Raw genomic sequence first — 27514 nt, 5'->3', positions numbered from 1 at the left:
GAATTTCTAGTCCCAGATAAGGAAGTTGCGGGTTCCAATGGTTGGAAATATAGTTTTACATGGTTTTATAATATTTTAAAATATTGACAATAACAAAAGAAAATGTAACTTGACCTGACAGTTTTATTTGACAAGCAGATTGAATGCATCATTATTGTTAATTATTTTTTGAAATTCAGCAATAAGTCATTTTAACTATATACATAATAATCCCAGAAATAATTTTGAAATATTCTGAAGTTCTGCAGCAGTGAAAACTCCTGTCCACATGGTTATACCTCAAAGGACACGGTCACACTAAAATCTTTGTAATTGCGCACTGGGGGACAAATAAAGCTTTTTTAATTTGAATTCCCGTTCTCCCAAGAGCTGACAGGATGTTTTTTTTTTAATCCAGCATCTCATCTGGAACTCTTATTCTGATAGATGTTCCCCATCTCCAGGTTCAAGTAGACGTTCTCTTCCTCCACAGGCACGAAAGAGTGGGGGCCACCCAGCTTTTCAAAGGCCAACCCTTGTTTTCTGAGTCCCCTGCTCTGCTGTTTGAGGGGTCTCTCCTGCTGTTTGAGGGTCACCCCCCGCTGTTTGTGTGCCCCCTCATGCAGTTTGTGGGCCCCTTCGTGCGGTTTGAGGGCCCCTTTGTGCTGTTTGAGGGCCCCTTTGTGCTTTTTGAGGGCCCCTTCAGGCTGTTTGAGGGCCCCTTTGTGCTGTTTGAGGGCCTCTTTATGTTGTTTGACGTCCCCCCCATTTTGCTGCATATTTTCATAATCCTGTAAAAAATTAAATAAAATAAAATGAAATTTAACAAAAAAAACAAACTCACACATGCATGGGGGAAACAGACATCAGGATTAACCGTCCATCCCAAAGTGGTTGATCAATGAAGTATTGCTCAGACTCTTGATCAATCCTCTCCAAAGTAGTTAACGTCCACCATTTCAAACAATAATTTAATAATTTAACGTACTGATAATAATTTCAAATTGTTATCATTATTATTATACCTTTTTTGTTCCTTTATTATTCCTTTTTTGCCTTTATTTTTTTTAATTTAAATTTAAATTTAAAAAATTTAAATTTAAATTTCCTGGATTATTAGCTGCAATCGTTTAGAATAATTTCAGTCACCAAACAAATTGCTGTTGCTATATATATATATATATATTGCTATTGCTATATATTGCTATATAATGCTATTGCTAATATAAAATAAAATAAAATTTTGTATATATATATATATATATACAAAATTTTATTTTATTTTATTTTATTTTATTTCATTTCATGCAGAAAATCTTCTTATGTATGTTTTTGTGATGTTAGGGCAAATCAAGCTATTCATGAAAGGATAACTGATTAATAAGGTTTTAAAGGTTCTTATTAAGAAGGATAAAGGAGTTATTAGCATTTTTATTATGATTTTTAGAGATATATGCAGTCATAACGTAATAATAAAATAGTAACATAGCTGTAAAAATAACTCTGAGAAGAACAAGTTAAAAGTTTTGTTTCCTCAATTCTTAAAAAATCAGAAAATGATCTCACTGGCTCATCGTCCTCTTCCTCTTTTGCTGCCTCTTCTGCTTGCGCTGCTTCGCCGCTGACCGCAGCCTCTGACCACGGAGGAAACACGCGTCATCAGTATGCTGTGTTTGTTTTGATTTAATTTTGATTTAATTATTTGTTGTCTCACCTTCGGTTCTGCGATGGCGACGGCGGCAGCAAATGAAGAAGAGGGGCAGAGTAAGGAGGAAGCCGACCAGGAAAGCAAAAGCCCCCAAGATAACAGGGAGCTGGAGAGAAAATGACCTGGGACACAAAAATCATCGCTCAGTAACTCAAAGTAACTTAAAATCCGAAAATGTGTGACAACAAGTAGCATAATCACACACACACACCGTGGGTCCGATGATATCGCCGTGATGTTCTTCTGTGGAAAGACTGACACAAAAGAGACAAGAGATTGTGTTTGAATCCATGTTGGGATTCTCTTTTGACACCCTGGTTGTCAAGACGACGACCTCTTGCACGCACCCACGGACAGATGAATCTTGGCGAAGTTACCGATGCCCCAGCGGGGCTCCGAGCCGCACCAGTAGGTCCCGGCGTCCTCGGCGCGCAGCTCGGCGATCGTGACCTTGAAGGAGCCGGAAGCGACGGCGTCCCCCAGCGTGATCCGGGGCTCGCTGCCGTCCGCCGCGTCGGGCTGCATCACATTGCCGCAGCTGGCCGGGTGCTTCCCCTTGCAGAAGAAGTGGGCGCCTTCGTCCCCCGGAGAACCCGGCCGGCTGGGGCACGTCAGGGTGACCTGGAGCCCCACGGCGGCGCTCAGGTTGTACGACGTGATGCAGCAGATCTCTGCAGAGTTGTGAGCGAACGGCCGAGCAGAATGTGGGCAAATGCAAAAGAACCTTAGCAGAATATGAAGGTGCATCTCTTAATTGAGTAAAAACTACATTAAAATAAGTAAAAGAAATCTACAATATGTAAATATAATCTTCTTCTTTTCCTTTGGGCTTTTCCCTTCAGGGGTCGCCACAGCGAATCAACCCTCTCCATCTAACCCTATTCTCCGTATCCTCCTCTCTCACACCAACTACCTTCATATCCTCTCTCATTTTGTTCATAAATCTTCTCTTTGGTCTTCCTCTAGACCTCCAATTCCAGCATCCGTCTACCAATATATTCACTATCCCTCCTTGTACATGATCATCGAAGTCTGGCTTGTCTGACCTTCTCTCCAAAACATCTAACATGTGCTGTTCCTCTGATGGACTCATTCCTGATCCTATCCATCCTGGTCACTCCCAAAGAGAACCTCAACATCTTCATCTCTGCAACCTCTAGTTCTGCCTGCTGTCTTTTGGTCATTGTAACAGTTTCTAGTCCATACAGCATCGCTGGTCTCACCACTGTCTTGTACACCTTTCCTTTTATTCTGGCTGAAAGTCTTCTATCACATAGTACCCCTGACACTTTTCTCCACCCATTTCAACCGGTTTGAACCCGTTTCTTTACCTCTTTTCCACACTCTCCGTTGCTCTGGACTGTTGACCCTAAGTACCTGAAATCCTCCAACTTCTTGATCTCCACTCCCTGTAGCCTCACCGTTCCACCCGAGTTCCTCTCATTCACATACATATATTCTGTCTTGCTGTGACTAACATTCATTCCTCTCCTTTCCAGAGCATACCTCCACCTCTCTAGATCTTCCTCTCCCTGTTTTCTGCTCTCACTACAGATCACAATGTCATCCGCAAACATCATGCTCGATGGAGATTCCTGTGTCACCTCATCTGTCAGCCTGTCCATCACAACTGTAAACAAGAAGGGGCTCAGAGCTGATTGCTGCTGGAGTCCCACCTCCACCTTGAACTTCACTGCTACCCTTACAGCAGGCTGCACCACTGTCTCACAGTGAGCATACATGTCCTGCACCAGTCTAGCATACTTCTCTGCCACCCCATACTTCCTCTCTCGGCACCCTGTCGTGTGGTTTTCTGGGTCTACAAAAGTGCAATGTAGCTCCCTCTGACCTTTTCTTTACTTCTCTATTAGCATTCTCAAAGCAAATACTGCATCTATGGTACTCTTTCTAGGCATAAAGCCATACTGTGAACGTCTCCTCTCAGTGTAGTTTCCATCACACTTTGAAATAAATTATTGTTTTCAATATTTATTTTTTTATATCATTTTATATTTGATCATCGATAAACAAATCATGTAACTCCCCCCTCCTCCCCTCCGGCTCACCTGCGTGCACTTTCAGGTGGATCTCGGTGTACAGGTCCGTCATCGACTTGTCCACCCCGCACCAGTACTTACCGGCATCGGTGGTTCTGAGCTCGGAGATGGTGGTGGTGAACACGCGGCTATTCTTGTCATCCCGGATGGAGTACCTGCCTTTGTCCGGCTTGTTGGTCATGACAACAATATCATTGTCGTAGCAGTTGTTCCTGCACAGGTACTTCAGAGCCCCCTGGTATCCTTCGGGGTAAGGACACGACACCTCGATGCGCCCCCCGACGTACCCGGTCGCGTGCAGCAACCCCCTCGCGCACGTGCACAGGTAGACCACTGTGGAAAGACGAGTTAGACCGGGGAGGGGGATGGTGCTATGGCCTATAGCAGTTATGCCCAAAGTCCGGGCCGCGGGCCAAATGTGGCCCATGTTCTAATTTACACCGGCCCACAGCCTCTTTGCCATGAAACCAATCATAAAATTGAATTCAACCTGTTTTTCTACTTTGTATCTTTGATCGGAGTCTAAAATGGAAATAATGATTTCGATGTGTTTTGCTTCTAAACAATATCGCTGTAAGTGTTATCTACCTGTTCACATGTTTTAAACTTAGAAGTTCTTAGTGAGCATTTAATAGTGAATAATATGTAAGATTTCAAATGAACCTGGATATGTTTAATCTTTCTTAAAATGTTTTTAAATTCCAGACAGACTTGTTGCTCATTTTATGTGGTATTCAAATATGAAAAACATGAAAAATATTATCGTTTGCGATAAAAATGTCATGAAATATTTCATTTGCATTTAATGTTAATGGTTCAAAGAATGTCGGCCCTCACACATTTTCACCTCACCAAATATGCAAAAAGTTTGGACACCCCTGGCCTGTAGGCAACAAAACTTACCCCCCAGGGTGACGTGAAGTCCCCACATATGTGCGAGTGACACGCTTGGCTGGGCAAGATCTCACTTCCTGCTTTTAGGGGTGCTTGTACCCATGGCGCCGAGTCAATTCCTGTTTTAAGTTTAGGAAAAAGAAACACTTGTCAGCTACATCCTGAGGGTTCTCACACCAAGCAGCGGGGTAAGTATAACAATAAAAACAAATAGTTTAGTACTCATTAGGTTAACAAAACAAGTTTGGTCGTATGACTTTTGTCTGGGTGTCCAGAATTTAGGACATTTCTTAAGAATGCTCGAGAATTCACAGTATAATGCATGAACTCTCTATATTTGTCTCTCCATATTACCAGTATAGAGGAATAATAATGTGCAAAGTGGCACATATGAAGTTGTGGAGCAACTGAATAGAGTGCGTTATTGTATAGGTTTTAAGGCATGAGGTAGGAACGGTTTCCTGTATCCTTTTATTGATTGAAAGCTGGATTAGAGCTTCATGAAGTACCTTTCACACAAAGTATACAAATAAATACGTCTTTTAAAAGCACAATTTTTAATCACTAAACTCCTCTGAAACCCCTCTAAAAGGTTAGAACTGCAGTTAAAGCAGCGGCTCCTGTAGAGGAGGAAGTGTACAATAGTACCAAATGAATAAACACAAAGCACATCTAACCTGTGTTAATTTCTTGGCGAAATCTTCTGCTTGCCGTGGCAACTGGACTTCTTCAGTTCAAATGAAGAAGCGTCTTAGTTGAACCGAATTAGCCTCTCGGATGAGGGGGTGAAATGTCTTCAAGTCAAGAAATTCAAGTCCAGTGACCACGCCAAGAAGAGAAACTCAGAACCTCCACAAACCTGCACCAAGTACACAAATCAGTACTTACCGACACCGCGTATGAATGTGGAGCATTTATCAGGTCATGACAAGAGTAGGAAGTAAAGAAGCAAAACGACAGCATTTCGAAGAAACAGACACCCCCTCCCACTGTGAAACCAAAACCGCTGGATGGCCAGAGCAGTCGTTTTAACATTAAATGTCAAGCAGTACTGGAGCAGTAGTATTGCTGCTACTACTACAATGTGGCTTGACAGTTACAAAAACAGTGATTAAATCATGATGCCCATTTTTTTTCTTGGTTGATTTTACTTTTTTCATTGCATTTTATAATCTCACAAAAGTCACATCCACTTGTTAATTTAAAAGTTAATACATGGATTTTCAGCTAAAGAAAAAAGTTCTCAAACATATTTCTGACTTTGCTCAGTAGCGCCCTCTACTGGCAAGAGTGCATAATTCTACCTTATTCTGCATCTTCTATAAAAGCTTGAAATTGTTCTACCACAAAATATTTCTGAGGGAATTTATCATCTTCATAATTACAATTTAGAAAAAAATCTTTATACATACAGATATTTTTTAACATGTTTTTCTGCAGTTCATTTAACTCAGATGATTTCTTTTAATTTTTTGGTTGTTATTTTTTATTTTTCATTTATTTATTTTAACTTGTTCTACCACATAATAATTCTGAGGGAATTTATCATCTTCACAATTACAATTTAAAAAAAAAATCTATGTACATACAGATATTTAAAAAAGAATTGTGCAGTTCATTTATTCAGATGATTTCTTTTCATTTTTTGATTGTTATATTTTACTTTTTTTTTTTTTACTTGTTTTTCCACAAAACATTTCAGAGGAAATTTATCATCATCTTCATAAGTAAAATTAAAAAAAACATCTTTGTACGTACAAATTTTTTTAACATTTTTTTTTTCTGCAGTTCATTTAACTCAGATGATTTCTTTTAATTTTTTGGTTGTTATTTTTTATTTTTCATTTATTTATTTTAACTTGTTCTACCACATAATATTTCGAGGGAATTTATCATCTTCACAATTACAATTTAAAAAAAAATCTATGTACATACAGATATTTAAAAAAAATTGTGCAGTTTATTTAATCAGATGATTTCTTTTCATTTTTTGATTGTTATATTTTACTTTTTTTTTTTTACTTGTTTTTCCACAAAACATTTCTGAGGAAATTTATTATCATCTTCATAAGTAAAATTTAAAAAAAACATCTTTGTACATACAAATTTTTTTAACTTTTTTTCTGCAGTTCATTTAACTCAGATGATTTCTTTTAATTTTTTGGTTGTTATTTTTTATTTTTCATTTATTTATTTTAACTTGTTCTACCACATAATATTTCGAGGGAATTTATCATCTTCATAATTACATTTTAAAAAAAAATCTATGTACATACATATTTAAAAAAACAATTCTGCAGTTCATTTGATCAGATGATTTCTTTTCATTTTTTGGTTGTTATATTTTACTTTTTTTTGACTTGTTTTTCCACAAAACATTTCTGAGGGAATTTATCATCCTCATAAGTAAAATTTAAAAAACATCTTTGTATATACAAATATTTTTAACTTTTTTTTTTCTGCAGTTCATTTAACTCAGATGATTTTCTTTTAATTTTTTGGTCGTTATTTTCAACTTTTTATTTATTTATTTTAACTTGTTCTACCGCAAAATATTTCCAAAGGAATTTATCATCTTCATAATTACAATTTAAGTGAAATCAATGTACATACAGATATTTAAAAAAAAATTCTGCAGTTCATTTAACTCAGATGATTTCTTTTAATTTTTTGGTTGTTATTTTTTACTTTTTTTTGTCTTTTTTTTTTTTTTTCATCTATTGTTTCAATAGCTGGTAATATTCCAGGCCTCACCCCGGCTGATGTGTCACACAACACCAGAAGCTGCGTGCGTGTGATTGTGTGTGTGTGTGTGTGTGTGTGTGTGTGTGTGTGTGCGAGTGTGTCCAGTGTTTCTGCGGACCTTGGCCATTCCCCCGGACCCAGCTGACCGCTCAGCTGCTGCAGAGCACGCTTCTTCCACGCCATCTGCTCTTCTCACATCCTCCCGTGACACCGTGGGGGTCCCGAATTAGCCTGGACATGGACCTTGCTGTGTGTGTGTGTGTGTGTGTGTGTGTGTGTGTTTGTGGGTGTGTTTGTGTAGAATAGTCATGTTAAGTTTTCAGGGCCTGTGAGCAATTTCTTCCATTATGCTACATCTACCTGTTCATTTAAACCAACTTTATTTGGGTTATAAAAGTATAAAATATGTGTGTTGCCTCAACTAAGACTTAATTTTTCACATTTCCTTTCTGAAGTTGATCACGAGGAACATTTTTGTTCGTGTAACCATAATATAATAAAGGTTTTTAAGGAATTGAGTTAATCAATCAAATATTTTTGAATTTCCTGTATCACTCAATTAATTTCCACTCGCATGCAAGCATGCGAACAACTGGCAACGAATGAAACACAAAAATATTTGTATGCAGGTTAAATTAAGTACATTTATTTTAATTTAAATTTAATGATGAATCAAATAAAGTTGGTGTATCACCAACATGTTGTGTGTGCGTGTGTAATCTATTCTCTCTTCCGGTGAAGAGCATGTGCACACGCACGCACGCACGCACGCACGCACACACACGATTTTCAGTGACAGAAATGAGGTGTGTATGAGCTGACATTCTGACCAATCAGTGTTCTTCATCCATCCAGGGATCAAATCTTCGCCAGGCGAAAAAAACCAATAGATAGAATATATATATATAGATAAGTAGAAAATATATTTGAAAGTTTTAATAGTGCACAGATCTGCCTGGCATGAGAGTACAAGATGGACTGTCTCTTAAACAGGAAGTGTAAAAACATCTTTATCAGAAAACAGGGACTCATCTGTAAGGAAAGACTGACTTTAATTTCTGTACATGGATATCTTGTACTTAGCAAAACACACACACACACACACATGCATGCACTCTCACATACACACACACACACTTTAGTACGTAGACTCACAGAGCTGCATACTATACGCTTCTGTCAGAAGACTCCTAAAACTTTACAGGAAGCTTTTTACAAAGCAAACTCGGAATTCGAGAACGATCACACAAGCACTTTCGTCGTGAAAATAAAACTTATAAAACAAATGAAAAAAGGTGGCGGTGGTGGTAAAATTTTTAGCATGTTTTTTTCCGCTCCTCACCAGCAGGAGGAGCAGCTGGTGAGCAGAAAGCAGGATTTTCCATCCCGAGGTCTAAACGCTCTCTACCGCCCCCCTGTGGACATTTTGGGGACTGCATGGGCAGCACTGGCGCACAGAAGACAGGAAACCAGTGTGGTTTGTTAGCATCTTCAGGTGGTGGTACGCAAACGCCAACCAGAGAGCTGTCATGACGACAAGCTGCAACTCGGGGGAGAGGCGGCGACGCCAATTAGCTGCCACGCTACTATTTAGCCGGGTGTGAATCCTTCAGCGGAATAAGATGAAAACAAGATCTTGCAGAAGCCGCGGCCGACTTGCTCAGCTAGTCAGAGACGGGCGGCGTGTTTTGGGCAGCGACCCGTCTCCCTCCCCCCCCGATCCCATCCTGGCTCTCATTTCCCTCGCTGACGTTTCGGTCGTTTCACCCGCCGAATGCGGCGTCAGTCTGTGTCGATGTGACACGGGTTTGTTCCCGCTCTATGGGCTCGGCCGTACAGCTGCAGGAAGTCCTTGTACCGCGGGGCGCAGCCCAGCCAGGCCTCGCCGAAACGGACGGCGCCGGTGAAGAGGTACTCCTCCTCGCCGTGACGGACGCCGCAGCCCGCGGGCACGCTGAGGCGGCCGCTCCACCTCCGCGCCCTGACCCCGCCCCAGGAGAACACGCCGCTCTTCTGACGGAACAGTCGGCTCAGAGACACGGCGGCCAGGCGGGGGGCTTCGTCGCCGGGCGCCTCGCTTCGGAAGACGCCGCTGCCCGCTGCGGAGGCATAGAGGGGAGCAGATTTTCAGCTAGCAGTGCACAACACCTGACGCCACAATCAAGTTTTGCCAACGTATGTGTGTGTGTGTGTGTGTGTTTACCGAAATCACTGGTGCACACGGCCATGAGGACCTCGTCGTCGGAGCAGGGTTCGCACGTGTCTGCAGGAAACAAGAAAAAAAGACATTACAAAGGCCGTGCACTCTGACACGACACATGTGGCCTGTTTCAGCCTCTGTGTGTGTGTGTGTGTGTGTGTGTGAGTGTGTGTTGGAAGGAAGAGGTGTAATCAGAAAATGAATCCTTGCCCCCGTCAGCTATAAAACACCCTGACACCTCCGTCCGCCCCCCCGGGGGTTAAAATCATGGGTGGGCTTCCTGCACTGGGCAGAGTCTGTTCTTGATTGACAGCTGGCGGACTCGCATGCTTGACCCCGGCGGGACCTGCTGATTGGTCTGTTTGTTTTTGTATGTCTGGCTGACACACTAGTGTGAGTCTGTGTGTGTGTGTGTGTTTGTGTGTGAGTGAGGGAGGGGGAGCTATGAGTCTGAGGAATCCCTCTTCCCCTGCCAGACTTTGGTCCGCCGCTGTCACTCACACCAGGTGACAGGAAGTCCGTGTTTTAACCACGCCATTACCTGCTAATCATGCATGATTAGCAAACTAGCTAAGTTTAGCGTTCCTGGATCAGACCACAACACCGTGACACAAACGCACTGATAAATTGGAGACTAATTGGGCAATTTAAAATAAAAACAGTTGCTTGATTTTCTGACCTGGTCCGGTGTGCAGGTAGGGGTACACGCCGGCGCCGTGGCCGCGGACCAGCTCGTACTGGAAGGCCGTGGTCTTCCGGCTGATGTCGGTCTGCGGCACGGCCTCCACGAACAGAGCGCCTTCCTCCCGGCTGAAACATCGCACCGCCGGCCCCTCGTCGGCCTGCTCGCCCTCCGCCAGCAGGAGCCGCAGCTCGCCGCCGCGCTCCAGGTAAACGTTGGAACCCTGTACAACAACAGGAGGTGTATGAAATTGCGCGCGATGTGCAGACGCCACTTCCTGCTGGCATTTTCATTCAGCACAAAGACACACACCTGAGAGCGAGGGTGGGGTTTAATACAGACGTGCAGTTCCGCCGCCTGTCCAGTAGGGGGCTCGGTGTTCGGCCGCAGGTGGACAATAATGGCCCCCGTCGGATAAAGCCACTCCAGGGAGCCCTGGGAGCAGCGCAGGTAGATCTGCTCCACGTCACGCCGATGGGACTCATGGCTCAGACCACTGACACACACACACACACAGTATTAGCTGGCTGGTAGTTACACCCCAAGACAATGAAAATGCACACACACACACAAGGGAACTGTTCTTTTGGTCAAAACTACAAGCACATGCAAATATCTGGCATCGTTATTGGACACCAAAAACACACACAGACAAAACAAACACATACACACACACACTGGACAGATGCCACCTCCACATCAGGAGCCTTGAAGTCCTCAGAAGGTCTTATGGGCTTCACAGCAGCCGGATGTGAGATATGTCTTGGGTGCAAAAAAGGCACCATGTGTTAAACACACACACACACACACACACACACACACACACACACACACACACACACACACAGAATACAAAGAGATGATGCTCTGCAGAAGAAACAAGAACTGGTCCTGAGGCCAACATGCTCTCTGCAGCAGAACTAAGCAGGTGTCCTCAACACACACACACACACACACACACACACACACACACACACACACACACACACACACACACAAAGGCAAAACCCCGCAGATCACTGTTAATAATCTTTAAATCCAGGAGGTCGTCAATTAAACTTTATGACGTGATGCGTTCACGCTTCTCGGACGCCGTCGTAAATTTGCCCTTCGCCTTATCCCGCGGGGTTCAAAGTCTCCCAGGACTTCCTTAAGTTATCGCGAGAATTCCCGCGGCCGCTTCCTCACCTCCCCCGCCAGCTGCACAGGTCGCTGGAGTACTGAGCCGCCGCGCTCCGGTACAGGAGCGCCGCCGCGGCCACCGCGATCCACAAGGCGGCACTCGGCCGCGGCATCTCGGCCGCTCGGTCGGTCGGTCCGGTGAAAACGTCCCAGGAGTCCCGCCGTCCGGAGCTGCGGGGGCTACATGGCGGGAGGCTCGCGCTGCCGCCGCCACTTCCGCCGCGCTCGCGACACCGAAACACAGCCCGACCGCAGGTTTCTCTATTTGTAACCCGCGGCGGAGCGCGGAGAGGAGGAGGAGGAGAAGAGGAAGTTTTTTTAAAAAAGAAAAAGTTCTGCGGCGGCACGTCATCGGGGAGGCGCGTGCCAGCAGCTGACCCGACACGCGCTCGCTCCAAACCACTCCCCCACGCCTCGCGCGCGCACGCACGCACCCACTGGCGATCGCTCGTGCGTCTTATCGTTTTTAAAACCGAGCCAAACCAGCGAAGGAGCGGCCACGTGACCGACATGTGACCGCTGTAAGAACTTTCTTTCAATTTTTTTTTTTGTTCACCCGCGTCACCTTTCCGAACATATGAATTTCATTATGGGATGGAAATAAAAAAATAATAAATTGAGAAGAAAAAAAAATACGCGCGGGAAAAAAAATCGTGTTATTTTGACAGACGTTATGATTTCTCCGTGGGGGGGGGGGCTGATGTGTGTGTGTGTGTGTGTGTGTGTGTGTGTTTCCCCCCCAGCTTGGGAAAAAGGGGCGGCGGTCCTGACAGAGCGGACTCACACATGTCCTCTAAACGCCTCGCTGGTTTTCCCGTGAGAAAACAGTCGGACCGGCGGGCCTGTTACCGACTCGTCACATTCCCCCGGACAGGCCGAGCAGCGGGACGCATGGCGAGAAATAACTCAGGAGCCCCCTCTGCTCGCCCCGTCTGTCAGTCACGCCCAGCCTCCATCAGCTCCTTAAGGTCCCCTTTGTGTTAAAAAGTCATTAAAGCCATTAATGTCATGTGCTTAGAATGCAACTATTTATTTCATGTTGTGTGTGTGTGTGTGTGTGTGTGTGAGGGGGGATCATGTGAGACTTCTCCCTTGCACATACATGGTGGGTTTGCAGGCCCAGACTTGAAGACCCCCCCCAAACACACATGAAAGTATATCCTTAACACACACACACCCCACTGTGAAAATGTACCAATCATTATAACTATTCATGTCATGTTTTGTGTGTGTGTGTGTGTTTATGTGTGTGAGAAGGGGGGGGTCATATGGGACCTTGCACACACATGGTGTGTTTGCAGGCCCAGACTTGAAAACCCTGTAACCCCCCCCCACACACACACACAGGAAAAAGAGTATTTTTAACACACACACACACACACACACACACACACAGATACCACTGTGAAAATGTATGTCTAAATGCAATGTCTGGCAGATTCACAAATTTATTTCCACTATTTATTTTTTTCTTTCCAAAGACTTCCAGGAACTCAGGCTGATGGATTTTATTTTATTTTATTACTCGCTAAAATTTTTTTTTCATTTCACACATCACTTTGATATTCAATATTCAAAAACGCCATCTCAAACCAGAAATGACATGATTCGGCAAATATTTTAGAAGCCTCACTGTCGTTGGCATGGCAACGACAGTGCTCCATAAGCGCGGGTGGATAAAAACAAAAAGGGTAGGGGATGTTTGATCCATTTGAAATTCATGACAGAGAAAAAGAACTGGAAAGATGACAAAACATGTGTAAATTATTATTCCCATAACGCCGAAGGCCCTGCTAACCATCAGCGATGCTTTATGACACACACTTTAAATCAGAAAACATGTACACACACGCAGGCAGTTGTGTAAAACATATTAACATACATATTTCAAGCCTCTGAGGTCAAAGGGTAAATCCTGGGCCGATGGCGAAACGGTCAGAATTTCCAGTCAGAATGAGTTTTGAGGAAATAGTCGTTCTTGACTCATGAGAAGAAACAGCCCAGTCAGAGGAAAATACCACGGAGGTCATGTGACCCACGCCGATGAGTCACGGGTCACAGAACCGGCCGCCACTCAGAAGTGAACCATATCATCTTGAAATCAACTTAACATGTGTGTCCTGGTCAGGAATTCGGTTCCTGCATTTTGGATCCTCCTGCTTCTAGACCCCCCCCGCCTCGAGACCCGCAGGTCGCGGGGATCTGACCCCCGAATCCCCTCCTGTCGCCACGGCCGCGGGAGGAGGAAGCCCGGGCACGCCGCTGCACCGCCGCAGCCGAAAGGCCTCTTAACATGTGAGGCATTGAAGAGCGGCGGATCACCTGGCTCTCCTCAAGCCGTCTGACTGGAGGGCTCAGGGCTGTGTGGGTATGTGTGTGTGTGTGTGTGGGGGGGGGGGGGGGGGGGGGATCACACATACACACACACACATTCCTCCATCTCCAATTTCGACCCTCGTGGCCCTGACTTCCTTAACGCCCACGCGCGGTCTGCTCCTCTTTCTTTTTAAAAACATTAATTCACCCCTGTGACAGCGAGGGCTTCTGTTGGAGGTTGAGTCAAGGGCAGCTCTATAACACAGTGCAGCTCCGGCGGGTCGCCTGGCCTGAGCCTCCTTAGCATCGGAGCTAATCCGTCTCCTGGCAGGGGGAGCAGACGACGCACCGAGGCCTCGGATTCCCGTCTCAACACGTGTTAGAGGTTTGACGCCGGTCAAAGAGCCGAACCGGTAAATCTTTTTGCTTTGTGTGCGGTCGCCGTGACACCAGCCGGCAAAAAAAGCCAACAGGCAAGCAAAAAAAAAAGTTTGATTTTTCATTTGCAGGTTTGAATAAAAAAGGCATGCGACCGATCATACGTAACTCGGGCGTCAATCACAGCGCAACACTTTCTTAGAGACGTGCACGCCGTCACTTTCTCATTTTCTAAGAACCCTGGTAGGATATGGACCTTATTGGTCCCATGACAGGGAAATTCAATTTTCACAGCAGCAATGCAGGTTAGAAAAATGTGCCAATGTAGATGTAGATACAAAATTAAAAAAAAAAACTGTACAATACATACAATATACAAAAATATAAAAAGAAATAAAAGAAATCCCTTGTGCTGTGTGCAGACAGCTGCAGCACTAAACACAACATCCAAACATATTTATAAACATTTTTATTGATGAGATTTATGTGAAATAAAGCAATTTGCGCCAACCCGACCAACATGGCTGAAGCTAAGAAGAGGCGTAGAGGAGGCCTTTTAAAAGCCCTGGGTGTCCGACCTCAGCCTGCTGCCGTCACCTAAACACACCCAGGCTCCGTGGCCTTATCGGTTTCACCACCAGAACGCAGCCCTAATTGTGTGTGTGTGTGTGTGTGTGTGTGTGTGTGTGTGTGACGGAGTTTATTTGACCGACAAACACGAGCGGGCTCCGGGTCAGGGTCGCCCCCTTTGTGCCCATGTGAATGTGTGCGCTATCAGGCCGCGACGTCTGCGGCTGGAGACTTGAGTGTAAACACGGCGCAGGGCTGTGTTTACGCTGCGCGCCGTAGATTCTCCATTAGCGCTCGCTCCGATCACAAACCAGGTGCTTTGTCACGGCGGGAGAGTGGGCAGGGAGTGGGAGTGGGTGGGGGTAAGAGACACTTCGGCAAAAGACTCGGCGCCAGGGGCTGGAGAGAGGAGAAAATGAGCGACCATATCCGAGTTTGGAGGATATAAGGACAACGGTGCAGGGAGTGCATTGACATGTGTGTGTGTGTGAGTGTGTTTGTGTGAGTGTGTGTGAGTGAGAGGTTTTCTGGGAGCAGAGTGGAGAGTAAGCGCTAAGTGGGGGTGATATTATTCTGAGCCCTGACAAACAATGCTCCGTGGGTGGCAGGGATGGGGGGGGCTCACCTCCAACCCTAAATCCTTCATACAACACACCGGAGTTGGACCCCTCCCCACCACCACCAACACACACACACACACATACACGCACACCATTCAGATTTACGGTAATACCAACTAAGGGCATGTGTGTGTGTGTGAGTGCAGGGAATTTGCACGGAAGAAAAGGTCTGTTTGCCTTGAGGAAGAAAACCCACCGCGCTCTGTGAGGTAAAATAAGCTGTGTGCGTGAGTGTGTGTGTGTGTGCGTGTGTGTTAGTGTTTATGCATCGGGACTGTGCTTTGTTAGAGGGGTTATTTTTCTTTAGATTTCATAAGAAACCCAGAGCAGCACAAACAAATTCAAGCACAGTCCACGTTTGCGGGTATTTGTAACAGATGTGTGTGTGTGTGTGTGTGTGTGTGTGTGTGTGTGTGTGTGTGTGACTTGGCCTCGCTGCACCGGAGAGGCCCCACCCATAAGTTCTCTGATGGCAGCTCTGACTTCACCTCCAATTCAACAACAGGTATCTATGCATCAAATATCTGGATATATAAACACAAAAATAACCAAAACGCACAGTTTGATTATATACTTCTGATTATGTTATTATTAGCGGCCTACAGACAGAATAAAACCCACTCATGTCCATTCTTGCTGGAAGCCGCACCACGTACACACACACACCCACACACACACACCTGTCCTTAAATAACTAGCTACAGCTAGCAGGATGCTAGTTGACACATGGAACGCGGTGGCCCCCCCCTTCAGTTTGAGTTCATTGCAGGCTAAGTAGTCTTAGCAGGTATGGATGAGAGGGTGAGTGGTTGGATGCGTCCGTGCGTGGGCCTGTGATTGACAGGTGAGCAGTCCGGGTTAAGCCCCGCCTCTCGGACAAACTCAGCTGGGATTGGCTCACGCGATTCCGTGTGCAGGATATAAGCAGGCCATGAGAGAATGCATGAAAAGACTTCAACGCGGTTGTTGTTGCTCCTCTCCGTTGGTCCCCTCAAACTTACCAGATATGATTTCATGTTGATGAACATTTGTAACACATTAAATATAGTTGGGTACTAAAAAAACAACAAATTCTCGTCTTGACCCTGTGTTCAGGTCATAAACTCTCTCGGCGATCCATTTTCACAGTGTTTCTGCAGGAGATCAGTGCACGAGGACACTCACCGCTTCACTCCACTTTCTTTTTAACACAAAACACCCAAGTCCGTGCACATTGTGAAACTCCAGGATGTGACTTCTTGTTGCCGTGTTAAAGCAACAGAAATTCATAAATGTAAAAATCTGTGTGTGTTTCCAGTGCATTACTACGCCGCTGATGCCGAGCTGCCTCCTCGTCGCTCCCGGCGGTCAGTTGAAATGAAAGTAGTCGACTCCTTCCTCCAAGCGCAGGGACTTGAGGTTTTCCTCCAGAACGCCCCCCGTCATGTCCTGACGGCGGAGAAAAAGACAGGGTGAGAAGGTGTCACGCTCCCCCACAAAGGCCCGCTTGGTTGAATTTGTGACGACCCGCTCGGAGATTTGACCCCGGGGCGAATTAGGCCTGACCTTTGCTCCTGAGCTGGGCAACAGTGCATGTTTTACTCACATCTGAGAGAAAATAAACATGGGATGGAGTCCTGGTGTGTGTGACTGAGTCCAGGCCTTCCGTTCCTCTGACTCTAATTCCTATAATTGATCAATTAGCGGCTCTCGCCGACAAATTAGGCTCCGGCCGCCTGGACGTGTCGGTGTTCCTCTCCGGAGGAAGACGCACCGTCAGAACACGCTAGCTAATGCTAACTCAAACGGTTTCCTTCTGCCATGTTAACAGGCGAGCGCTGACACACACACACACCGATGTTTGCACAAGTGACGTGCCATCAGAGATCTAGCTGCGGTCTCTACCCATTTCCTGCCTGGCTCAGCCCTATGTGTGTGTGTGTGAGTGTGTGTGTGTTACGTCCTGTGTCAGGCACACGCCCTCGGTCATTATGTTGTTAAGATGTAGATTACAGATCCGGAGGGGAGGACTGTGGATAGTCAGGAAAACGCCAAACACACACACACACACATACACACACACACACTCTGCTCACCAGCTTTACGCAGATGATGAAGGGCGGCGAGGCATCTTTGTAGTGCAGCACAGGAATGCGGGGCTTGGGCCTCTCCTTCAAGGTCATCCAGAGAGGAAAAACAAAACACTGTCAGCCAGGGTAAATAGTTAGCTTGGATAGCGCTCATGCTAACGCCTAGCAGCCTCGCCTCAGTGACCGGGCTTGATTTCTGCTCGTCCTGTCACAACACTCCTGGTGTTTGGAAGCTTTACCCTCGGGCGGCTGATCTCACCTGGGACTCCTCGTACGTGTAGAACCCTTTCTGTATCTTGTTTAAATCCACGTCACAGAAGGACTTGACCTGAAAGAAGAAACAAGAGTAGTGGTCAGCCTTGCAGCCAGAAGGTCCTCGTGCCTGCCCGGGTTCTGTCATGAGGTTTACTGAAAACATGAACTGAAGGTGTGAATGAGAGGGTGAATAATGGGACTAGTTTTTATGTGGACTGTGTGATTGACAGGTGACCCATCCAGGTTAAACCCCACCTTCTTACCAACATTGGCCAGCGATTGGCTCGCACCCCTGGGCCTTCATGGTAAAGTCCCGCCGTCTTCGCCTTTGCTAGCGGCTATCAGGCTAGCAAACCCCAAATAGAAGATAAACTCAGAGCCTCGGTTTCTGTGAGGTGACGTACTTTCCTCTGATTGGCCGGGTCCAGGCACCGGTACAGCTTCCGGCCCTGCTTGCCGGCGTTCCATATGGTAAAGCTCTCCCATTGGCTGAGGACTCTCTCCTGCAGGAACCCCACCCGCAGGCTCCAAATGGTATCTCTGGAACACAGAATGACGATGAAAAGTAAGGCGTCTTTAAACGCATTAACAAGTCTTTATTTTGGAGGGCTGATGTTTCACTTTGGCGCACCACCTTTATGTACCCACGCAAATTTGGTCATGCTGAAATTAGTGGCGGAATGAGGCCCTGACTTCCTGTGGCCTACACCTTGAGTGATAAGCACAGCTGTACACAGGACTACCAAGCGCACAAACACACACACACATATACATAAATGCATGCACAGGTATCAGCGCAGATGTCATTTCGCTATCATCTCCTGACAGGAGCATCCAACGGCGCCTGACATACAAAACCCAAACCTGCCGCCCAAGGAGGAGCACGGGTGGTCGACGGATTTCACTGCATGTTGACGAAACACACACCCTGGGTGGAAGGCGGGGGGAGTTGCACAGTTTTATCCCCTTAATACCCGACGGGGGCGGACAAACACACATGCACGTCTGCAGATGTACACACTCACACACACATGCAGACAGTCTCTTTCCTGAGCACACACACGCCTTTCTCAGAAAAGATATCACTCATCACATCATTGTCTTTAGCACCATCTTAACTTAAGAAAAAACATCTCACTTCATGAAAGAGGAAGAAGGAGGGAGGGAAGGGGGGTGTAAAGAAGGGCAAGGCAGGCTTGAAATAGATTTCCAAAAATAAGACGGGCAATTGATGAAGACGATGGGTGAAGGAGCGTGTCAACAACAGGAGGAAGATATACGAGTGGATATATGGGGGGGAAGGAAGGAAGGAAGGAAGGAAGGAAGGAGGCAGAGCAGGAAGGACGGGACGAAGGACGCTTCTCTGGTGTGGTTTTGAATTTTGCCCGCACACCTGCAGACGCCGCACAACCTTGGGAGAAGCACAGTAATGTCAGCGCGCCCCGACACACACACACACACACACACCGTCTGAAGAGCTCTGTTCGCAAAAAGATCCGATTCCCCTCCGACCGCGCCTGAGAGATAGTGAACATTCCAGGTTGAAAATTCCTGTTTCGTGCGTCTGGGAAAGCGTGTGGAATTACGGAAGAACGGCCAGAGTATCTCAGGATCATGAAACTGTGTGTGTGTGTGCTGAGAAAGTGTGGGATGCCGACGGGCAGCTGTGAGGAGGGGTCAGGGGTGCATGCCGGCGGGACTGACTCCGTCACAGAGTGTGTGGCGGCCTCCTGGTGGTAACGGTAGACGAGCAGGCATCGGTCCACTCTGGCTACGCCCCCTCCGCGCCGAAGACTCTGGTAAAAGAACAGCAAGTCCTCCGGGACTCCCTGGAGAGACGGGGGAATTTCGACGCTAAAATAACCCACCGGTGGATGTCCGTCAATAAATAAAAACATGACATCTGAGCGCGCTCGACAGGTTGACGACGCGGCCACCTTTCCTCCTTCGTCGAAGCCGCCGACCTTCAGGAACCAGTCCCTCGGGCAGAACCAGGTGGGCATGATGACGGTGGGCCCGTGGGAGGTGAACACCTGAGGGCACAGCAGAGGGGTTAGACGCCGGCGCCGATTTCCCGCACGCGAAGTCACAGCGTGCGGTCGTTTCAAACCGCGTTCTGTGAATATGATTCATCGGATGATTTATCCTTGAAAAAAGTGGCGGCTGCTGATTTACGAATCCAGGCTCGGAGTAAAAGAACCGCTAGGCCCGAACCAAAACACACAGACGGGCGAGAGGTTGAAGCCAGCACAAACAAGGCTTGGTGTGCTGAACTCCGAAGGAGGGACGGGCGCACGGACGGCGTTTTTCAGAATGCATCGCCTTCTTTGGTGTTTTTATACAGTGGCATTAACATTGGAGTGCGCTAGCGTGCTAACATAGCAGCTAGCAAAGACAACACCGGTGTGTGATTTCGCGTGAAAGCCAATCTGAACCGGGATGGGTCACCTGTCAATCACAGCGCCACATACTGTGGAGCTGCGAAGAGAACGGGCCGTGCAGCACCTGCGGACAGACACGTGCTCCTTCCAGACGTGCGCGGAGGAAGGATACGCGTTTCCACCCGCTGACACCACCTTTGACTAATGCGTTTGTTTTGGCCTCGACCTCCGTCACTCCGAATGGACCTCTTTTAACACATGACGTGAGCTTCGCCGCTTTCTCCTTCTGCCGACTCCTTGTTGTTTTCGTTGCGCGGGTCATTCGGGGTCGGCCCCCGTCGCTTCCCCCGCTCCGTCAACACCCTGTCAAGCGACGTGCATTCATGTACGTGTATGTGTGTGTTTTTTAAAATCTCAAATCTGAGCTACAAAATCACCGCAGCGCATCTGCAGCTGAGGACAATTACGAAGAGAAGAAAAAAAAAAAAAAGAAAAAGAAAAGGAACATCTGGATCGAGCCAGCTGAGCGGCTGGACGGGATCCAGGCCGCGTTTGCGAGCATGTGAACGCGCGAACCACCTCCGTACGCCTCCGCTCCGCTCTGTTGCAACATTTGTGCAGATGGGAGTGCGGGTGAATAAAAAAAGGAGTTCTGGGAAATCGGGGTGGGGGGGGAGAGATCATGGATGACCGTATCTAATGTCAGGCAGATGCAGGCCCTCTGCTGCCCCGGTCTGGTTCCAGTTAAAACGCCGTCCGTGCGCCCTGATCCGGAGACCTGAGGTTAAGACGCGCAGAAAAGCGCCGGCAAGAGGAGCGGAGGGGGAAATGAGACGATGCTAAGGCCGCGGACTTGACGCACGATCTCATTCCAGAGATCCGTGGAATTTAATATTGACTAGATATTCTGGAAAGTGTGTTTTAGAGTTCAAAAGCGTGTGTGTGTAGACCGGCTATAGAGCGGTTTCCATCTCAAACAAAATGTAGATTTTGTTTTGTCTGCTGATATCCAGGAAATCCAGTGAGCCAGTGTTCGTCCACCTTGTGACAGGAAAGTTTAACTCCTAATTTCGGCAAAGGCTTGTGAAATGCAATCCAATCCGACAGCACGAATGTCGATCTGACACTTCGATGTCTGATCCTCACAACTCACGACGAGATTTTGTGTTAATATACTGGGATCCTCGTGAAGGGGTTACGAGCAGACATGTTTTTCCCCTCCCAGTTGTTCGGTTTGTGAAAGCACTTCATCAGAAATTCTTGGAACTGTATCTTTCACTTTTCTTAACACTTCAACACCAAAAAAAAAAAAAAAGAAAAACGCCTCGCATGGCCTTTATTTGATCTTGTCAGAAAGGCTTTTTTTTTTGATAGTGATGTAAGAGCGTGCAGATACTTCTTCCTCTTCTCCTTTTGGCTTCTCCCTTCAGGGGTCGCCACGGCGAATCCACCCTCTCCTTCTAACCCTGTTCTCTGTATCTTCCACTCTCACACCCACTAACTTCATATTCTCTCTTACTACGTCCATAAATCTTCTCTTTGGTCTTCCTCTCCACCTCCTGCCTGGCAGCTCCAATTCCAGCATCCTTCTACCAATAAATTTCCTATCCCTCCTCTGTACATGACCGAACCATCACAGTCTGGCTTCTCTGACCTTCTCTCCAAAACATCTAACTTTGATAGACTCATTCCTAATCCTGTCCATCTTGGTCACTCCTAAAGAGAACCTAAGCATCTTCATCTCTGCGACCTCTAGTTCTGCCTGCTGTCTTTTGGTCATTGGAACAGTTTCTAGGCCATACAGCATTGCTGGTCTCACCACTGTCTTGTACAACTTTCTTTTCATTCTGGCTGATAATCTTCTATCTAATGGTACTCCGACACTTTTCTCCACCCCTTCCAACCTGCTTGAACTTGTTTCTTTACCTCCTTTCCACACTGTCCGTTGCGCTGGACTGTTGACCCTAAGTACTTGAAATCCTCCAACTTCTTGATCTCCACTCCTTGTAGCCTCACCGTTCCACTCAGGTTCCTCTCATTCACACACATATATTCTGTCTTGCTGCGACTAACTTTCATTCCTCTCCTTCCTCTCCAGAGCATACCTCCACCTCTCTCCATTTTCCTCAATCTGTTCTCTGCTCTCACTACAGATCACAATGTCATCTGCAAACATCATGCTCCATGGAGATTCCTGTGTCACCTCATCTGTCAGCCTGAACATTCCTAACAAACTCCTCCGTCAAGATAACTCCTACTTCATTTCTCTTCCTTTCTGTTCCATGATAGTACAACTTAAAGCCTGCTCCTAAGCTTCTAGTCTTACTACCTTTCCACCTGGTCTTCCACCACTCTCTGGCTTTTCCAGTCACCGTCCCAATATTCAAAGTCCCTACTCTCAGTCCAAACACGCCTTCCTCCCCTCCTTCTTCGACCCACAGTAGCCCAATTTCCACAGGTACCCTGTAGGTCATTGGTACCATTGGCGGTCATTGTTAACCCGAGCCTCAACCGTCCCGGTATGAGAATGTTAGGTGTGATTTGTTTGGTTTTGGCAAAAGTTTTACGCCTCAGGCCTGTGCCCTGCCGATGCTGGCTCAGGGAGACACTAACCTGTGCTGCCCTGAGGCAGAATTTTGCAGATACTTCAACACTGATGTGTAATTTCACCTGTCGCCACTGGAGGGGAGCAGTGAGATCATTGAATGGACAGCAACCGCAGCTGCGTTCACGTTTCTGACCCTGCAGGCTTGGCGATGGGTCCGACACTGCCGACGGACTCAAGCTGGATCTGTCCGGAGCGAACCGTGGAAAAAAAAAACACTCTTCTGGTGCCAGAGTTTCCACCGTCGCCTCTTCTCAGCGGGCGGCTGACCTGCCTCTTCCGCTGGGACGGCGTGGGGCGGGAATGTCATGCGTGCCTCCACATCCTGTTCCTGTCTGACCTTGCTCACCGGCTGTCATATGACCTCTGAAGGACAGGCACACAAAACTGGCGCAAAGATGGCCACCTGTGGCGCCGGCATTAAGAGTTATTTACCTGGGTGGTGAGCTGGTCCTGGGTGATGGTGTTGATCCAGCGGGTGTAGCGCTCGGTGGAACCCTCCGGAAGCCGCCCCACCCGGCAGCCGATCAACTGAAACAAACAAATCAGTAGATTTGGACGTTTTGTTTTCATCGGTTACGATCCAAACAGCGAGCCAAGGGGCTACAATAGCAGGAAGAGTCGATTTCAATCACAATCTACTTTTAAAACTTTAAATACCTTTCATAAATATTCCGTAGTGTCCGATGATTGTCAAATCAATTCAGCGGTCAATCAAAGGAACTCAATCATCAATATTATGCTCATTAAATGCAGTGAATATTCAATTACACGTCGGGTTACACCAATGACAGGCAAACTCCGCCTAGTGGTGAAAAGAGGAATTGCTTAAAAAGAAAGATATTTCATGATCTCCGGGGCAAATATACAGACATGCGACCCTCGCATTCACACCGACAGTCTTCAGTGAAACCACAGGCTGTGTTTGGACTGCAGGAGGAGGACGGAGAACCTGGATAGAACCTAGGCGGGAACTAGGAGAACTTCCCCCTGTGGCTGCTCCTATATTTAACTGATCTGAATCACTCCTGTCATTGGTATGTTGCGGTATTAGCGTAGGTGTTTGCCTCCCTGGACTGCGGGTCCCAGCGGGGGATGGGGGGAGACGGAGAGGGTTCCTGGAGCACTGAATCACTACTTGGAACATTGGTTGACTCATCTTGATCTGACTTCTGTGTCGGTTTTCAAAAACACTTCCGTGGAGGAGAAAAGGGCTCGCAAAGAAGCATCCGATGGAGGGCGCGCTAACAAGCTTAGCTAATAACAATGGATGGCGATTGTTTCATGATGTGAACTCAGTGTATCTATTTCACCGCAAAGGGAGTGTCCATCTTTTGAATTACAAAAGAATGCTTCTGTCTTTTTTCAGCCACAGATCTGACAAAACAAATAAAAAAAAAAGGATTTTAATTCTTTCATCCCCATTTCTGGGATGAAGGAGTGAAGCCGTGACAGAAAATTGGCGGTTTGTTTGTTCAGGGCGGCAGGTCTGCTGTCTCTACGCCATCCTCCCTCGCTTCCCTCACACTCCTGACCTTTCACCTCTGACCTGGCGGCCCACTGGCAGTGGCAACAGCGGATGCTCGCACCCCTGCCAACATGTAAGCACACACACACACACACACACACCATCACTCAAACAAAGCCATTCAGTTGCCCAATCACACTCATCTTACACATTCCTAGAATTTCTGATATGGTACATTTCTAGTGCCTGGGAAGACATACACACACATACACACACACTCACACTCATGTTTAAATATTCACATGAGAAAAACACAGCAGTGATGGGAGGAAGCAAACGGAGAGTGTGAGGGAGGGCGAGAAAATAGGGAAGGAAGTGAGTGAGGCAGCCTTACAGAGTCGGGGTGGAGGACGGACGCCTCGTACTGCAGGCGGACCCTCTGGGGAAACATGATGTCATCCTGGGGGCACAGGATATCACTCCGCTTACAACACAACACACAGACAAACACATGCACATCCTCCTGTAACTAGAAGATATTGAGCAATTAGCCAAAGGCCTTCACATGAAAAGATGCTAGGATTTTACTCTGTACCGTTTTCAAAATGTGTGTTTGTCTCTTTGTTGCTGGTATCGATCGTCTCGTGCACGCGAAGGTGTGGTGTGTATCACAGCTGTATTGGCTGCTAAAGCGGCCATACGGCAGGACGGGACGGTCAGGTTGGAAACACGGCATTCCAGGAGCTAAAACTAGGCTTCTGGGGGGTGGAAACAGGAGGACGTTTCCGCTGTGGAATCTCGCCACCGTTCCGTGATTCGTAAACCAAAATTTGAGAAAAAATAAATCTCTTGACAGTTAATTCGGGGGTATCAGTCTTTCCCAAGTATCGTTTTGCAGGACATTTTCCGCCTCTGCATGGAAGTCCTGCAGATAGATGGGTTTCATAATCCCATAATCTGCCAGTTATTCCAGCCATGAATCAGATAACACAAGAACATCCAGAATCTTTTTTTTAAACTCACTTCCATGTGTTTCTCATGGCTACAAATCCCACTCGCCTGTTCTAGTCTTTCAGGACTTTCAGAAACCATTAAAAGATCTGAGGTCAAATTTAAACCCCTTTTCAGTAGTGTTTTGTTTAACGAACTCGGCTGTGCAAATGCAGCCGTGATTTGCTCGTTCGCAATTCGATTCCTTAGCTCAATAAACAAACAATTAAGGGGAAATTGGGAGTGAACGGCGTCCAGCTCGGCGTGGCAGGTCGCAATTTTGTCTGAATGCTAAACTAAAGCAGATACTTATCAGACTTGGCTAATCAGACATGTATCCCGAGACGCCTGTCAAAACAGTCTCTGAGCCGCGGGGGTCTGTGTGTGTTTGGGTGTGTGTGTTTACACATTTGGACGGGCCAACATGATGTGATTGGCTTTGCTAAATTTACTACAGGTTGTGTCGCACATTGAAGACTGCTGCCACATCTTGCACACACACACACACACACACACACACACACACACACACACACACACACACACACACACACACACACACACACACGCATACATGTACTCACTGCATCCTGAAAGCACAAATACTTTCCACGGCTCTGAGATATCGCCTTATTCTTTGCATATCCCACTGCAAGAGAAAAATAATAGTTTGTGTGTGAGCCTTGTCTGTTTGTACAGCGCGCGCGCGTGTGTGTGTGTGTATGCTTTTGTCCTCCAGCCCTATATTTGTTTCCATTTGTCTTCCTGTTTGTCTGTATTCTGGTCAGTTTCACACCTCAAATGTGTCACAACACCACCAAATACATCGGTCTCCAGGGAATCATTCCTCCAATAACCACGGGAGGCGCTGTTGTTTCATTGTTGTCGTTTGATTATTTACTTCTTAGCAGGAACATTGTCTTTACTCACATAATGCAATGGCAAACAAAGATGTTCATTTTGCCAAATCAGGCAGAACGGAAGGAGTTTAATGGAAAAGGGGGCGCCGCTAGAGTGACATTATCAAATGGGAGAAGAAGAAGCGTCTGCTATCCAAACCTAACCGATCCGTCTAGCATAGAATTACACAGTGGGGCTAACAGGAGTGTAAATAGTATGATGTTTACATGATAGAAAGACTAGATTAAGTATATGGAAAACTATCTACTGATATCAGCCTGCAGTGTGAGCGGATGAATGGCAATCTAACGCCATCAGCAACTTCCTGTCCTCAGTGACAACTTGGAGATTGCTCATCAGTGTGTCAGGTTCTCACAGGCTTGCTGGGGACTTTTTTTCGTTGCCGAGGTGAAAAGCAGCCAACTGACCTCCCCTTGGCTGTGCCGAGCTGTGGCCGGAGATCACCATCGGGATGCCCTTGGCCTCCACCCTGTCACGCCAACCTTCCAGGACCTCCCTGGAGTCGTCCTGGAAGGTCACAAACTCATTTTCAGACTTATCGTGTCAACATGACACGCATCATTGTGTGAATAATGTCACGTACGGTGCTGGCATCATCAAATACGGACAGCTCCATGGACCCAGTGAAGTCTTGGTCCATCACTGCCTGCAGGCACTCGTCCAGCCAACTGGAAGCATTGTAGACTGGCATGACAATACTCTGAACACACACACAAACACACACATAGACATTGTGAGGTTCTCCAGAAGTTCTTCCAAGTGGTTCTTGGGACAGATTGTTTGAATCAGCGAATGTTTATGCGAGTTAAACCATCCATGACTTCTGGTGTGTATGATGTGCTTGGACATCAGCGTGTGTGTTTAAGTGAGTCCGTCTGTCCCACACCCACCACATCCGGTGCGCTTCGCCGCTCCCGTTCCGCCGTGTCTGCTCCGCTTTCAGACGGACGCGGCCGCTTCGGTGGGTTCATGGCGGGTGACCAACAAGAAATAAAACAAAACAACCACAGTAAAGCCGACTCTGACAGCTGGTCCTGAAGCCCGGATTGTTATGCTAACCCCGGACAAACGGGCGTTAGCCAAAATGCGGGCTAAGCAAGGAACCGACGGGCTTCACGTGGACCGCATGTGAAAACGCGGACCTTTCATCGCGTGACATGAAAATCGTCCACGGGGTGTATCCCCTCATATTTTCAATGAATTTTGGGTGCGCCAGAGTGTCGTCCACGTCTGTGAAAGAAGTATCTCCTTCCTCTTTAGCGCTTTGAGGGCGACTCGCGGTGGACCGTTCCACGACTTCCGCAAACAGTAGACCCGAGCCGGTTATTGGCTCGCCCTAAACACGGACAGACCGCTGATTGGCTGAGACCGCCGCCAATCACTACACATCTGACGTCACTAAGGGGTATCGCTCAGAGCAGAAACTTAGTTTATGGTTTTAGTGAAGGACATTTTGGCTGCGCCTTTCGATGTTTTTATTATGATTATTATTTC

General features: G+C 46.8%; 3 protein-coding genes across 6 annotated transcripts; all 3 read right to left on the bottom strand.

Moving 5' to 3' along the window:
- Positions 1-109: 109 nt before the first annotated feature.
- On the bottom strand, positions 110-5567 carry LOC147213846 (polymeric immunoglobulin receptor-like). Of its 3 annotated transcripts, none has more exons than XM_086142388.1 (8): positions 5527-5567; positions 4648-4757; positions 3754-4077; positions 2035-2358; positions 1899-1941; positions 1694-1809; positions 1546-1613; positions 110-770 (listed from the first exon to the last, which is right to left on the bottom strand). In XM_086142388.1, exons 2-8 carry the CDS (start codon positions 4673-4675, stop codon positions 402-404), a joined length of 1272 nt encoding a protein of 423 aa, XP_085998514.1. In that variant the 5' UTR covers positions 4676-4757; positions 5527-5567; the 3' UTR covers positions 110-401. The 3 variants fall into 3 exon arrangements, with proteins under 3 accessions (XP_085998514.1, XP_085998516.1, XP_085998515.1); XM_086142390.1 differs by having other exon boundaries at positions 3826-4077; XM_086142389.1 differs by lacking the exon at positions 5527-5567 and adding an exon at positions 5316-5490.
- A 2851-nt stretch (positions 5568-8418) lies between these two features.
- Positions 8419-11697, bottom strand: metrnlb (meteorin like, glial cell differentiation regulator b). The gene is made up of 5 exons (XM_086142864.1): positions 11454-11697; positions 10578-10761; positions 10263-10488; positions 9587-9646; positions 8419-9482 (listed from the first exon to the last, which is right to left on the bottom strand). The coding sequence occupies exons 1-5, from the start codon at positions 11558-11560 to the stop codon at positions 9166-9168; spliced, it is 894 nt and encodes a 297-aa protein (XP_085998990.1). The 5' UTR covers positions 11561-11697; the 3' UTR covers positions 8419-9165.
- Positions 11698-13850: 2153 nt separating this feature from the next.
- On the bottom strand, positions 13851-27327 carry qtgal (queuosine-tRNA galactosyltransferase). Of its 2 annotated transcripts, XM_086142863.1 has the most exons (12): positions 26911-27327; positions 26604-26720; positions 26428-26527; positions 25684-25748; positions 24504-24569; positions 23077-23172; positions 19593-19688; positions 19360-19484; positions 18060-18195; positions 17660-17728; positions 17407-17481; positions 13851-16759 (listed from the first exon to the last, which is right to left on the bottom strand). In XM_086142863.1, exons 1-12 carry the CDS (start codon positions 26989-26991, stop codon positions 16679-16681), a joined length of 1107 nt encoding a protein of 368 aa, XP_085998989.1. In that variant the 5' UTR covers positions 26992-27327; the 3' UTR covers positions 13851-16678. The 2 variants fall into 2 exon arrangements, with proteins under 2 accessions (XP_085998989.1, XP_085998988.1); XM_086142862.1 differs by having other exon boundaries at positions 19360-19688; positions 26911-27317.
- Between the last annotated feature and the right edge of the window lie 187 nt (positions 27328-27514).

Source organism: Fistularia commersonii, chromosome 35 (assembly GCF_037954325.1).
Source record: "Fistularia commersonii isolate RoL2024-O1a breed Wild chromosome 35, RoL_Fcom_v1.0, whole genome shotgun sequence".
NCBI lineage: Eukaryota > Metazoa > Chordata > Actinopteri > Syngnathiformes > Fistulariidae > Fistularia > Fistularia commersonii.
This window is presented reverse-complemented; position numbering and strand designations above follow the sequence as displayed.